The sequence below is a fragment of the Nematolebias whitei genome, chromosome 9, assembly GCF_014905685.2.
Source record: "Nematolebias whitei isolate Nwh7 chromosome 9, NemWhi1, whole genome shotgun sequence".
Classification (NCBI taxonomy): domain Eukaryota; kingdom Metazoa; phylum Chordata; class Actinopteri; order Cyprinodontiformes; family Rivulidae; genus Nematolebias; species Nematolebias whitei.
This window is the reverse complement of record NC_056506.1, coordinates 15,637,814-15,651,873: the sequence shown is the minus strand read 5'-3', so window position 1 is coordinate 15,651,873 and position 14,060 is coordinate 15,637,814. Positions and strand designations below refer to the sequence as shown.

At 41.8% G+C, this 14,060-nt stretch overlaps 1 protein-coding gene across 1 annotated transcript in view; it reads right to left on the bottom strand.

The window, feature by feature from the left end:
- The window catches only part of LOC119414414 (2-lysophosphatidate phosphatase PLPPR4), a 76,247-nt gene that overhangs the window by 32,655 nt on the left and 29,532 nt on the right, over positions 1-14,060 (bottom strand). Inside the window, exons 3-8 of the mRNA XM_037681505.1 lie at positions 12,982-13,111; positions 12,594-12,789; positions 8,668-8,725; positions 8,347-8,520; positions 5,933-6,068; positions 2,987-3,215 (exon numbers count right to left, since the gene is read on the bottom strand). Coding sequence (XP_037537433.1) covers positions 2,987-3,215; positions 5,933-6,068; positions 8,347-8,520; positions 8,668-8,725; positions 12,594-12,789; positions 12,982-13,111 — 923 coding nt within the window. The remainder of the gene's footprint in view (positions 1-2,986; positions 3,216-5,932; positions 6,069-8,346; positions 8,521-8,667; positions 8,726-12,593; positions 12,790-12,981; positions 13,112-14,060) is intronic.

The following is a 14,060-nucleotide window of genomic DNA, read 5'->3' as shown; positions in this document are numbered from 1 at the left end:
TCTTTTTTTCCTGCATACCTTCCTAATTCGAAGGATTTGATCAGCTGGTCTCTCAACAAAATTGATCAACTTCTCCCGACAGGAGGCCGTGGACATGTGACGGAACCTCAACCGAGCTGATGATGAATGACACCTGTTATCTGGACAATGGCTGAGAGTGGGGCTATGGACTATGATACGACCTTCCCTTAAAATTCATAGTCTTCACCGGCCTATACGTACATGTATCATGTCTATTTATGTGCTATGCTGTGGTAGTCCAAAAAAGTGCAATATGGTCCTCTGGACATTCAAAAAAACAAAAAACAAAACAAAGCAAAAAAATGTAGAAAAGTTTCGTCTTTCATCCAAGAGACTTCCTCAGTCTGAGGTGCTGTATTCAGTTCAGTCTCTTAAATAGCACCTTCTCAGAGTGGATCAACCAGTTTGCGGCTGACAACCAAAACCAGCTGCTCACATGCTCAAGAAGGACCATCAGCCTAACAATGGATCATTAACACACTGATGGCTGTTTACTATTCACAGGGAGTTGAGTGATACTAGCAATAACAGCATTGTAAGAGGGGGACAGTTGGACCCGGAGGCCTCCCCCCCTGTTTAACGATGGACGATTTCTTTTCACAAAGATGGCCTCCTTTACTCCTCTCTCAAACCATTGTTCCTCTCTGTCCAGGATGTGAACATCTTCATCCCTGAAAGAGTGACCGATGGCCTGGAGATGAGTGTAAACCGCAGAGTCCTGGCCTGAGCTGAATACAGGACCTCAGACTGAGGAAGTCTCTCGGATGAGAGACGAAACATTTCTACATTTTTTTGCTTTGTTTTGTTTTTTTTGAATGTCCAGAGGACCAGATTGAACTTTTTTGGATTTTTCTACCTGGATTATTGAGCAGGCAGCACGGTGGCACAACTGGTAGAGCTGCTGCCTCTCAGCGAGCAGGTCCCTGGTTCAAACCCCGGTCCAGGGGCCTTCTGGGTGGAGTTTGCATGTTCTCTCCGTGCATGCGTGGGTTTTCTCCGGGTGCTCCGGTTTCCTCCCACAGACCAAAAACATGCATGTTAGGCTGATTGGTAACTCTAAATTGTCCCTAGGTGTGAGTGAGAGAGTGAATGGTTGTTTGTCTCGTTTGTCTCTATGTGGCCCTGTGATGGACTTGCGACCCGTCCAGGGTGTACCCCGCCCCTCGCACAGTGATTGCTGGACATGGGCACCAGCGACCCCCGTGAACCAAAATGGAATAAACGGGTAAAGATAATGGATGGATGGATTATTGAGCATGCATCAGGATATGCTGTGGTAGGTTTTTTGATGCCTGAAATTGTGCCGTGTCTAGGACAAGGTGTGAGAGATCTTTTTTTTAAATTCCATCTCTCCTCATGTTTTCTTCCCTTTTCTCATCTAAGCAAAAACATTATTTTGAAGAAGAATAAAAAGGCCACGCTTTTTATAGCAGCAGCTTTGTGCACTACGCCCATCTTTCGGATGACTGTACGTACATGTTCTCGTTGTATCTTGGTGCAATTAAAGCTTATTCTGATTCTGATCAGAGGTACAGCACAGGTTGAACAACTGGGAGATAAAGTTAGAGAGGCCATACTGAGATGGTTTGGACATGTCCAGAGGAGGGACAGTGGGTATATTGGCAGAAACATGGTAGAAATGTAGCTGCTAGGTAAAAGACAAAGAGGAGATATATGGATGCACATGTAGGTAGTTGGAGTGAGGACAGAAGATGCAGAGGACAGAGTGAGATGGAGGAGGATAACTCGCTGTGGAGACCCCTGAAGAGGGAAAAGCTGAAAGAAGAAGAAGTAGTTTATCATTGGTTAACAAGTTTGTTTAAGCAGTAGGTTTAAATAGAATTCAAATCACAGTTAAGAATAACTAGTGTTGTTCCACATGGTTTAACATTGGGACAAAAACATTTATATCTATAAATGTTTGGTTTGTGCCCAACTTAAAAATGTTTTTCATGCACACAGCTTGTAAAACTGTATTCTATGCACATTTTTTTCATTATCCATCTTCACCTACTTTGTACCCAACTTGGCAGCCTCCACCATGTTTATGATGTGAACATTTCTGTAAAGTGCCCTGAGACAACTTTGTTGTGAAATAATTGAATATGATGTATCCAACAATTTTCAGTCAGGACATCTGGACGGTTTTCACCTTCCATCCAGAAGGCTTCATCAGTCTGAGGAAACGTCAAACAAAACTGCTTCGCCCCCAACAACCATCCATCCATCCATTTTCTTCCGCTTACCTCCTCCCTGACCCGGAGAGGGCACTCTACCCTTTTCCGACTCAAGACCATGGCCTCGGATTTGGAGGAACTGATCTTCATCCCAGCCGCGTCGCACTCGGCTGCAAACTGCTCCAGCGAAAGCTGTAGATCACAACCTGATGAAGCCAATAGGACCACATCATCTGCAAAAAGCAGGGACGCAATCCTAAGGCCACCAAAACGGATCCCCTCAACACATTGGCTGCGCCTAGAAATTCTGTCCATAAAAGTTATGAACTCGCGTAACAGCTTACTCTAAAGTGAAAAAACAAACAGTTATGTTGGTGCTAAGATGTTCTCTGGGACCTTCTCAGACTGATGAAGCCTTATGGGTGGAAGGTGAAACGTTTCAGCACAAAAAAAGAAACTTTCCAGATGACCTGACTGAAAAATGTTGGCTTTTATACCTGGATTGAGCATGGACTTTGTTGTTTTCAACCAGTTTGACAAGACTGTCAACAAGGAAGAGGGCTGGCAATGGAGGAGGGGCGTACCAAAGAGACCATCTAATCACAAGCAGAACTGGTTTGTTCCACTTTGGAGTAAGTTGTTGGAGGAAGAATCAGTTTTGTTGTGTGTTTCCTTGACTGATGAAGCCTTCCGGACCGAAGGCGAAACATTTCAGCACAAAAAAAGAAACTGTCCAGATGATCTGACTGAAAAATGTTGGATTATGGACTCTTATTGGAGATAGCTACCTTGGCAGTGTACTGCTGCTGAAGGTCATCATGTTGTCATAGTTTCCTGGTGGGCTGGATGTAGAGATCACCTCCACCTCTGCACTGGTTCTCTTCAGATTGCTCATGGACGGCTCTCGGTAGGAAGAGCTACGGGTCAAGATGGTTACTGGTCTTTCGGGGGACAAGGTGTGAGAAGAGGATCGTGTCATGATAGGCTTTGCTGGGCTGGGAGCCAAGGTGTGAATGCCTATCAGAAAAGACCCAAAGGGAGACAAATGCTTACTGTGTGGTTACATGTGAGGTGATTTGAATGTCTATGAAATCTGATGAAATTCCAAAATTCGCAAGATTGATTATGTACTTTTGTTTAACATTTGGTACAGTCACTTCCAGGCTAATACATATCTGGGTGTAGGAGATCATGCAGCAAAGGTCTACAGGTCCAAATGCTGCCTAAGTTCATCACTGCATCAAATGGAATCATTTTATTAATTTATTTATTTTAAAGTTCCCCCTAAAACCAGCTTCCAAGACTGTAGTTGAGAACATCTTACAATTAGCCAAAAAAGTTCAATATGGTCCTCTGGACATTCAAAAAACAAAAAACAAAACAAAGCAAAAAAATATAGAAACGTTTTGTCTCTCATCCAAGAGACTTCCTCAGTCTGAGGTGCTGTTTTCAGCTCAGTCTCTTAAATAGCACCTACTCAGAGTGGATCAACCAGTTTGCTGCTGACAACCAAAACCAGCTGATCACATGCTCAAGAAGGACCATCAGCCTAACAATGGATCATTAGCACACTGATGGCTGTTTACTATTCACAGAGGACTGAGTGATACTAGCAATCACAGCATTGTAAGAGGGGGACAGTTGAACCCGGAGGTCTCCACCCCTGTTTAATGATGGACAATTTCTTTTCTCAAAGATGGCCTCCTTTCCTGATCATGGAGACTGATGAAACAATGGTCTCTTTTGATGTCACATCACTCTTTACATGCATTCCTGTTGATGATGCAGTAGAGGTGGTCAGTTTAAAATTAAAATCAGACACCACTCTGAGCAGCAGGACCACACTTTCCACAGAACAACTGTGTCAACTCTTGAAACTGTGCCTGTAGTCAACCTACTTCACATATGGGGAGCAATATTATAGGCAGAAACATGGGTGTGCTATGGGGTCTCCAGTTTCTCCTATTGTTGCCAACCTGTACATGGAGGAGGTAGAAAAGAGAGCCTTGACATCTTTTTCAGGGACACCACCAAGTCATTGGTTCAGGTATGTTGACGACACCTGGGTTAAAATTAAATCTCAGGAAGTCCAACATTTTACTGACCACATCAACTCTGTGGATAAATACATCAAGTTCACACGAGAAGATGTAAAAAATGGCAAGTTGGCTTTCTTGGACTGTGAGGTCTCAGTCTCTGATAGAGGACATTTGCAAACTGAGGTGTACCGCAAACCCACCCACACAGACCAGTATTTGCAGTTTGACTCCCATCACCCTTTGGAGCACAAGTTAGGAGTCATCAGGACTCTGTATCACAGAGCAGACAGCGTCCCCACTAACTCAGGAGCCAGGCAGAAGGAGAAATCCTACACAAAACAGGCTCTAGAGCAATGTGGATATCCTAACTGGGCCTTCCTGAAAGCAGAGAAGAAACCCAAACAGGACTCCAGTCAGCCATCAGGTGAAAAGGAGGAACCCAGACTCAGACCAGTGGTCATTCCATATGTTGAGGGAGTATCAGAGAAACTGAGACGTTTATTTTCTAAACATAACGTCCCAGTGGCTTTTAAACCCCAAAATACATTACAGCAAAGACTGGTTCATCCCAAAGATCCAGTCCCCCGGCACAAACAGAGTAATGTTGTGTATGCTGTTCAGTGTCAGGAGGGCTGTGATCAGTCTTACATCGGGGAAACTAAACAGCCACTGGCCAAAAGGATGGCCCAGCACAGAAGATCAACATCATCAGGCCAGGATTCTGCGGTCTACACTCATCTCCAGACCAGCGGTCACTCTTTCAGGGATGAAGATGTTCACATCCTGGACAGAGAGGAACGATGGTTTGAGAGAGGAGTAAAGGAAGCCATCTTTGTGAAAAGAAACCGTCCATCGTTAAACAGGGGTGGAGGCCTCCGGGTTCAACTGTCCCCCTCTTACAATGCTGTGATTGCTAGTATCACTCAGCCCTCTGTGAATAGTAAACAGCCATCAGTGTGCTAATGATCCATTGTTAGGCTGATGGTCCTTCTTGAGCATGTGATCAGCTGGTTTTGGTTGTCAGCAGCAAACTGGTTGATCCACTCTGAGAAGGTGCTATTTAAGAGACTGAGCTGAATACAGCACCTCAGACTGAGGAAGTCTCTCGGATGAGAGACAAAACGTTTCTATATTTTTTTGCTTTGTTTTTTTGTTTTTTGAATGTCCAGAGGACCAGATTGAACTTTTTTGGATTTTTCTACCTGGATTATTGAGCATGCATCAGGATATCTTACAATTAGGTAAAGATCTCAAGGAAGAAGAGGTTTCCATTCTATACAGAAAAAATAGAATAAATGGTAAATGGACTGTACTTACTGTATATAACACCTTTCTATCTTATCAAGATACTCAAAGTTCTTTACAACACAATATGTGTCCCATTCATACAGCACTCTAATATATCTGTACAAATAATCAGAGCTTTTTCACATTCATTCACCAATGGGACACACATCAGAGGCAATGAGGGGTTCAGTGTCTTGCTCAGGGACACTTCAACATGTAACTGCCAGTGGAATCGAACCCCCAACTCTTGCATTGGAGGACGACTGCTCTGACCACTTAGCCACAGCTGCACCGAATACCATATGTAGAGTTGATAAATACAGTTTAATAATATTTATTTAAATCTATTATTATAAGTATAGATAGCTCAGGATGGTGAAGTTTGTCAGAGATGCTGCAGCGTTTTACCTTGATGGCTGTTACTGACTGCTGATTGACTGACATTAGGGAGGGAGGAGAGGGGTGGCTCTCTCAGAATGAGAGGAAGTGGTCGACTTTTGCAGAGATCTTCACTTGGCTGGAAATTACCAACAGCATACACACCCTGCATATACATGTAGAGAAACACAGAGTGAGGCAGGAACAACCACTAAAGCATTGTGTTAAACATCTGATTATAAGATTTTAATCTATATCAAATCCATGGAATGTTATGAACTAATTTCTGTTTGTAAGGCAAAATTTAGACTTGGAGGAATAGACTTGGAGGACTTGGAGACTAGACTTGGAGGAATACACATCCTCAGTCCTGTGTTACACTGTGCTGATGACATCAACACCTTCAGGAATGTAAAGAGCTATCTGAACCAAAAGACAATGATGCTAAAATATTTGCAGTTTTCTTTGCCAAACGACTGAAATTAGGTTTAAATGATATTATTGGTGAAGAGCAATCTGGATTTATGCCTGGAAAAAATTAGTAGCAATATTTGTCTAGTATTGGACATTATTGACTACAATTAATTTATACTTGACAACAACTTTATTCTGTTTATTGACTTCTATAAAGCTGTTAGGAAGCTGGTGGTTAGCCCCAGCAGTAAATGGGAAGAAGGTGGGGTACGCTTAAACAACCATTCTCAACAATTCTCAAGGTGTCTCAACCACACCCTATGACAAGTTAGAATAAGTTCAACATGGATATTACTAATTTGTTGGAGAAAACTAGTGTACCAAGACAAAACCTGCTCCTGCACAAGGAGAATGTGCAAATTCCACACTAACTCAAGAGTTTTGGATTAGACAGCATTCCCATTCCCACAAACTGGGGACGGGTGACAGGGCGGGCCCCAGAAACCATTTTATCACCAGCAAACTGATTGATCCACTATGTGAGTGTGCTGCTTGTGGGACTGTTTGTTTGTGGCTCCTCAGACTGATGAAGTCCTTTGGATGAAGGATGAAACGTCTCAACAACAAAAAAAGAAATGATCCAGATGACCTGACCGAACTTTGTTGGATGTTTCACCTGGATTATTGAGCATGAATTTGGATGTTTTGAACCACTTTGGCCATGGCTGCCTCAGAGGAGTCGACAAGAGAGGGAGCGGGCCCCAAAAAACATTTTATCACTAGAAAGTTGGTTGGTCCACTATGTGAGTGTGCTGGTTGTGGGACTGAGTTTGTATGTGGTTCCTCGAACTGATGAAGTCCTTTGGGCGAAGGATGAAACGTCTCAATGACAACAACAAAAAAAGAAATGATCCAGATGACCTAACTGAACTTTGTTGTATTTTTCACCTGGATAATTGACCATGAACTTTGATCTTTTGAAACACTTTGGCTATGGCTGCCTTAGAGGAGTCGACGGAGTAGAGGGTGGGCCCCAGAAAACATTTTATCACCAGCAAACTGGTTGGTCCACTATGTGAGTGTGCTGCCTATGGGACTGAGATTGTTTGTGGCTCCTCAGACTGATGAAGTAAATGGTAAATGGACTGTACTTATATAGCACCTTTCTATCTTATTTCAAGATACTCAAAGCACTTTCCACTACAATCTGTGCCTCATTTACCCATTCATACAGCACTCTACTAGATCTCTACAAAGCTAATTGAACAAATCATTCTAAAGAGAATAATCAGAGCTTTATCACATTCATACACCGATGGGACACACATCAAAGGCTATGAGGGGTTCAGTGTCTTGCCCAGGGACACTTCAGCATGTGACTGCTGGTGGATTCGAACCCCCAACTCTCGCATTGGAGGACGATGCTCTAACCACTCAGCCACAGCCTTTGCATGATGGACAAAATGTCTCAGAAAAAAAAAAAAGAAACTGTCCAGATGACCTGACTGAATTTTGATGGATTTTTATCTGAATTATTGAGCATGAACTTTGATGAAATTCAACACTAGAAGGTTTTACTGTAGTTGAGAAACTAGCATCTACAGCAAGTAATCTGTCATTGTTGTTACATATATCATACACAGGGTTGATGTTAAAGCTAAAGGTAGTTCCATGACATCATCATTTTATAAAAGTTGTCTTTTAACTGTTCACACCAAAAAAACAAGAATGGTGTTTCAGGATTTTCTCACTATGTAACCTATTTTATAAAAATGTGTAAGGGTTCCAAAAAAGGTTGAGACAATGAAAAAAACGTGTATTCATAAAATGCCATTTCCTTGTGGACGAGGCCTAAGGCTTCCAGGATCTAGCTGTCAGGCTGCATGGCTCTCTGCTGCTTTAACCACTCATCAGTCTACATCTCACTACTCATGATGATAGGCACAGCACCAACACACACCTACACACATATGAATATTCAAAATTCCCAACTGCAAAGCCCATAATATTTGAAAGCAGCAGACTGTTACCAGGTAAACTGCGATGGCAGCTCCCAGGAACCACCCACAGTAGACATCCACAGTGTGGTTTCTGAATTGAATGATCCTCGTTAATCCAGCCAGGATGGCCAACATGACGAAAGAAAACACCAGCAGAGGCTTCAGAAGCTTGGCTGAGTCTGTCAGCACTGTGTTAAAGTACATCTAAAACACACACACACAAACACACAATTTTACACAAAGTGGTCATTAGTTTGGAATATCTTTCTGAATATAATGCTAAAAGCAAATTTTCAGTGAAAGTTACTGTAAGTATTTTTCAAAATATATGTAAAGGTAGCAAATACTCACTGAGACATAAACAGCAGCAAAGGCAGCAAGTGTGGCGTGCTGGGATGGGAAAGACTTCCTACAAAACAGAAAGGAGGAAAGGCTGAGTGTTCTCTTTACTAATTATCATGCTCAGACAGTTGAGAGCAATGCTGAATATTAATTTGTGACACATATGACTTTCAAAGAAACTTAAGAGGTGTTTTTGTTCATGTATTTAGTGGGAGCCCTAACAGGTGTTCGGTAAATGCAGGTTATGAAAGAATGACAAGAAAGGTGACATCTCCTTTCCTAGACATATGGTCTCCCACATTTAGAGTACAGGTCAAGTTTAATACATACTGCTGAAAATACCTTACATGATATGCAGTCATTATCACTTCTTAAACTGATTTCAGAGCAGACATCTATTAGAAAAAACAGGACTATTATACTAAAATACTTTATTTAACTCACAGGGAAAAATCAACAGCTTCCTACTAGTACGATATTAACAGTCTTATTAAGGGGTGCACTCTATTCCTGTACCTGGTTACACATAAAGCACGTCCAAAAACAAAACTTCCATCATTATCAGTGCCAATTTTATTTATAGCTCATTTAAAACAAGTCAGAGTGATCAAAGTGCTTTACAGACAAAGCAGAAAACAGTACAACAACAAAAAAATATATAAAACTAAATAAAAGCAAAACTACAAGAACATTAAAAGATAAAAATGAGCAAAATCATATAGTTAAGTTTACTGTGGTTTGCCAGGTCAGTAGCTGGCACTGTGAATATTTGTATTTCTGCAAGATGCGCATGCACACAAATGCTTCAGTATTGAGCATGAAAACATGCACATACAAAATGGGGACCAACCACTGTCCCAAGAGACGGTATAGCACATATATGTTCCATGTCAGAAGTTCGGATAAATTGAAAAAAAAAAAAAAAGAGAGAAGCACAGACAACATTTTGTTATCCCTCATTGTTACTGTTGTTTACCTACTCGCGCAAGAATCAAAAAAACAATTAACTGTAGCCATTTGCATTGTGCATGTGCAATTCCACACCAATGCCAGATGTTTCAATATTCACTCTGAAACCTGAATTCCCAACGTACATTTGTGCCTCAAAGCGGCTGCCTTGAGCTGTGGCTGCAAGGTTGTAGGTGAGATTCTTCATCAGCTCTAAGAAGATTCTAGCAAACCATCAAGTGGTTGAAGCGGGGAAAGCAGCACTTTACTAACAATGTGTATAGTGGAGGTGGAGTGCTGTTGATCTCAAACAGTGATGTCGTCGGGAGGGGAAAGAAACCTTTCTGGCAGTGGCACTGGCTTCGTAGACTGGGGTGGTGGTTCCGCTCTTCAAAAACAGAGACCGGTGGGTGTGTTCCAATTATAGGGATATCAACCTCCTTAGCCTCCACAATAAGGTGCTAAAGAAAGGGGTGCAATTGATGATTGAACCTCGGATATAGGAGGAACAATGCAATTTCCATCTTGCCTGTACCTTCACTAGGGTTCTTGAGTTGGGAATCAGAGTTTGCCCATCCAGTCTACGTGTGTTTTGTGGTCTTGAACAAGACATTCAACTATGCTTAATGAGTATAGAATTGGGGGTCAGTTTCTACAGACCACTTTAATCCCTATATAAGCGTTGCAAGAGTTGGGTTTGCAATGCCAGCAGTAAATCGAACCACTTTAGGGTAGGTGTTGGGACTCCGCCAGGGCTGCTCGTTGTCATCTATTCTATTTACAACTTTTATGGATATAATTTTTGGGTGCAGCCAGGGGGCAGAGGGATTTCTGTTTAATGGCCTGTCTCTGTAATTTGCAGATGATGTGGTCCTGTTGGCATTATCATGCCATAATCTCTGGCTCTCACTGGAGTGGTTCGCAGCTGTGTGAAGTGACTGTTATGAGGATCAATACCTCCAAATCTGAGGACATTATCCTTAGTTTGACAAAGGAGGACGACCCTCTCTGGGTTGGGAGTTAGTTGCTGCCTCAAATGGAGGAGTTCAAGTTAAAGTTTGTTGCCAAAAAGCTCCTTGGGGCAAAACACCAGTATTGGACAAAATTGTCTCAGATATGTTGAAAGCTCTGGAAGTTATGGGTATTTAATGATTGACACATCACTTCATTGTGGCATGGAGAACCAGAACAACACCTTCAGAGTCACAAACTGGTAAAGTGGCTCCAGTTTTTGAAAAGAGGGGCCAGAGAGTCTATTCCAACTACTGAGGGATCACACATACCAACCTTAAACCAAGGTGTTGGAAGGGAGACTTCAACCATCTGTCAAACCTCTGATGCAGGAAGAGCAGAGAATCTTTTGTCCTGGTTGTGATACAGTGGATCAGATCTTTACCCTGGCAGAATTGTTGAGGACATGGGCATGTAATTTGTGGGTCTGGAGAAGGATTACCAACATCTTCCACAAGGCATTGTGTGCGGGGTTCTACAGGAGTCTGAGGTACCAGGGTCACTTTTAAGGGCTATCCAGTCCATGTATAATCAAAGCTAGATGTTTGCCAGCTAAATCCTAGAGTGAGTTGGACTGTCTTTTGTCTTTAGTCTTGGTTAAAGTCATGAACAGGATATCAACACATAATTGTGAGGAGGAGGGTGTCAGGTTTGGATTCTTGGGGCTATAATATTCATTAGGTACTGGAGTGATTCACAGCCAAGTGTGAAGATGGTGGAATGAGAGTCAGCTCCTTTAAGTTTGAAGTCATGGTTCTAAACTGGAAAAAAGATGGAAAACATTCTCTGGACTGAGAGTGAATCTTTGCATCAAGTGGAGGAGTATAAGTATCTCAGAATATTCTGTTCAAGAATAATTGCAGGATGGAGCTGGAGATTGGTCGAGGAATAGGGACCTTGTCTTTGGTAATTACAGCACTCAGGAGCTCAAAGTGGCGCTGCTGCTCCTCCTCACTGAATTAAGTCAGTTGAAGTGGTTTGGACATTTCACCACCTGGTTTTCTACCTCCCAGAGGTTTCCCAGGCATGTCCCTGTGCCACACACCAAACAAAGCAGTTAGGAGCAATATTCTCCCAGTTAAACTCAGTTCATTGACCACTCAATCAATGGTTACTAGCTGCACTCATTCACTAATCAACCCTTCCTTTAAGATATACACATCTGGTTTTTCTGTCATATGCAACACCACTAGTAAATCCTGTCTTTTATCACATGTAACAACTCTTTTCAGTCCTGTTCTTTTGTCACTCTGGTTTTTATTTACTGTTAACAATTTTGTATTTAAATGTGCCTTCTTGTCACAACCTGCTTTCATCCTTGGGCCCTCAACCAATGAGCCACATTCATTGCAAAGAATTTAAAAGGTGACCTACATTCTATCTAAAAGCCAAGTAGTAAAAATCATCAGCAGTATAAACTATCTCTGGGATGGTCAACGCATAGCTCAATTCAGTCCTGAATCTTTGTCTGCACAGATCCCATCATCCGAAAACTGATTCCACTCAGGCAGGGAAGGGTCTAGGGTCTAGTTTATTGCCCTAAAACCCAGAGGGACTCCATATAAGAGAGGAGCAGAGAAAGACACATGATCATCAACCCTGATGCAGATAATTTGTTCAGCCAAGTAAGGCCTGAACCACCCTAGTGATGTGACACTGATACCCACCTTGTCTTCAAGCTGTAAAGTAAAATGTCATGATTCACTGTGTCAAATGCAGCAGTTAAATCTAAAAGCAAAATAACAGTCACCAGATTCAATGGCTAAAAATACATTATAATTATACAAAAAAAAGTGTTCATCACAAGAACAGTCATGAACTGTTCCTGTGCACTGTGACAAAAAGATTACACCCAGTGTGCATCTTTGTAACAATAACAGATTCAACCCACACAAATAATTTCAGTGCACGCATGAGCATCCTCTGGCAGACTGATACCCACCCACCCACACTCACACAATGGAGGAAAGGCTCACCTCCCAGCAGTGATCAACCCTAAGTCCTGTCCAGAACAGATGTCCTCCAGAATAAAAGCTTCATCACAGCTGGACATGTTGATGTGGGTCAGGTTGGGTTTGCAAACTTCCAGCCAGTAAGGAGTGTGTTGACCGGTGGACAGCTGAAGAATGTCGGTTATGAGTGCTGTCACACACAACCCAAAAATATGGATACCTGTGAAAAATAACATTTTAACAGCATATATTGGAGTAAATAATCTGAAACTAAAAGGAGATTGTGCTGTCAAAAAAAAAAAAAAACTGTTTTCCATTTCATTTTTAACCCCAAGCTGCTTGTCCTTTGTGACTGCAGTTGTGTGTTGAATGTTTGTGATAGACTGTAACAACATGGCATTTGTCCTCCCACCTATGAAGCGTACAGCTCTGCGAATGTAGGAGTTGAAAGTACATCCAGCAGCATGAATGTTGGCCTCAGTCTGTGTTGATGATGACCTCCTAGATAGGTAGCAGTACAGGATGGCCTCTCCTATCAAGATCTACACGCAAAAAGACAATAAAAATTAAGAAATGTAATGCTCATAAAGCTGATTTCTATGCCACCTGACAATAAAACTTCAGTGACATACGTTGTTAACTAAAGAATGACTAAGTAGTACAGCATTTCCTAATCTATTTTTATTAATTGATAGTTTTAGCTGCTAATTTAAGGAGATGGGATATCTGTGCTTGGAGAGTGTTGGAGAAAAATATTCTAACTTTATCTTACTAACTCAAAAGGAGCCACACTCGACAGCAGGAGAAGATTTTTAACTGGTATTTTACTTGCAAGGACAGATTTTCAGGACAGGTTACACAGATATATATACAGTAATGTTGTATGTCAGGACAGCTTTGCTGGACTATGCTACGACTTTCCCTTAAAAATTCAATGTCTTCACCGGCCTATATGTACATGTATAACGTCTGTTTATGTTGCTTTGCTGTGGTAAGGTTTTTTGATGCCTCAAATCGTGCCCTGTCTAGGACACGGTGTGAGAGATCTTTTTTTATACCGTCTCTCCTCATGTTTTCTTTCATTTTCTCATCTAAGCAAAATATTATTCTGAATATCCAAAAAAGTTCAATCTGGTCCTCTGGACATTAAAAAAAAAAAAAAAAAAAAAAAAAAACAAAGCAAAGAAATATAGAAATGTTTCGTCTCTCATCCGAGAGACTTCTTCAGTCTGAGGTGCTGTTTTCAGCTCAGTCTCTTAAATAGCACCTTCTCAGAGTGGATCAACCAGTTTTGCTGCTGACAACCAAAACCAGCTGATCACATGCTCAAGAAGGACCATCAGCCTAACAATGGATCATTAGCACACTGATGGCTGTTTACTACTCACAGAGGGCTGAGTGATACTAGTAATCACAGCATTGTAAGAGGGGGACAGTTGAACCCGGAGGCCTCCACCCCTGTTTAATGATGGACGATTTCTTTTCACAAAG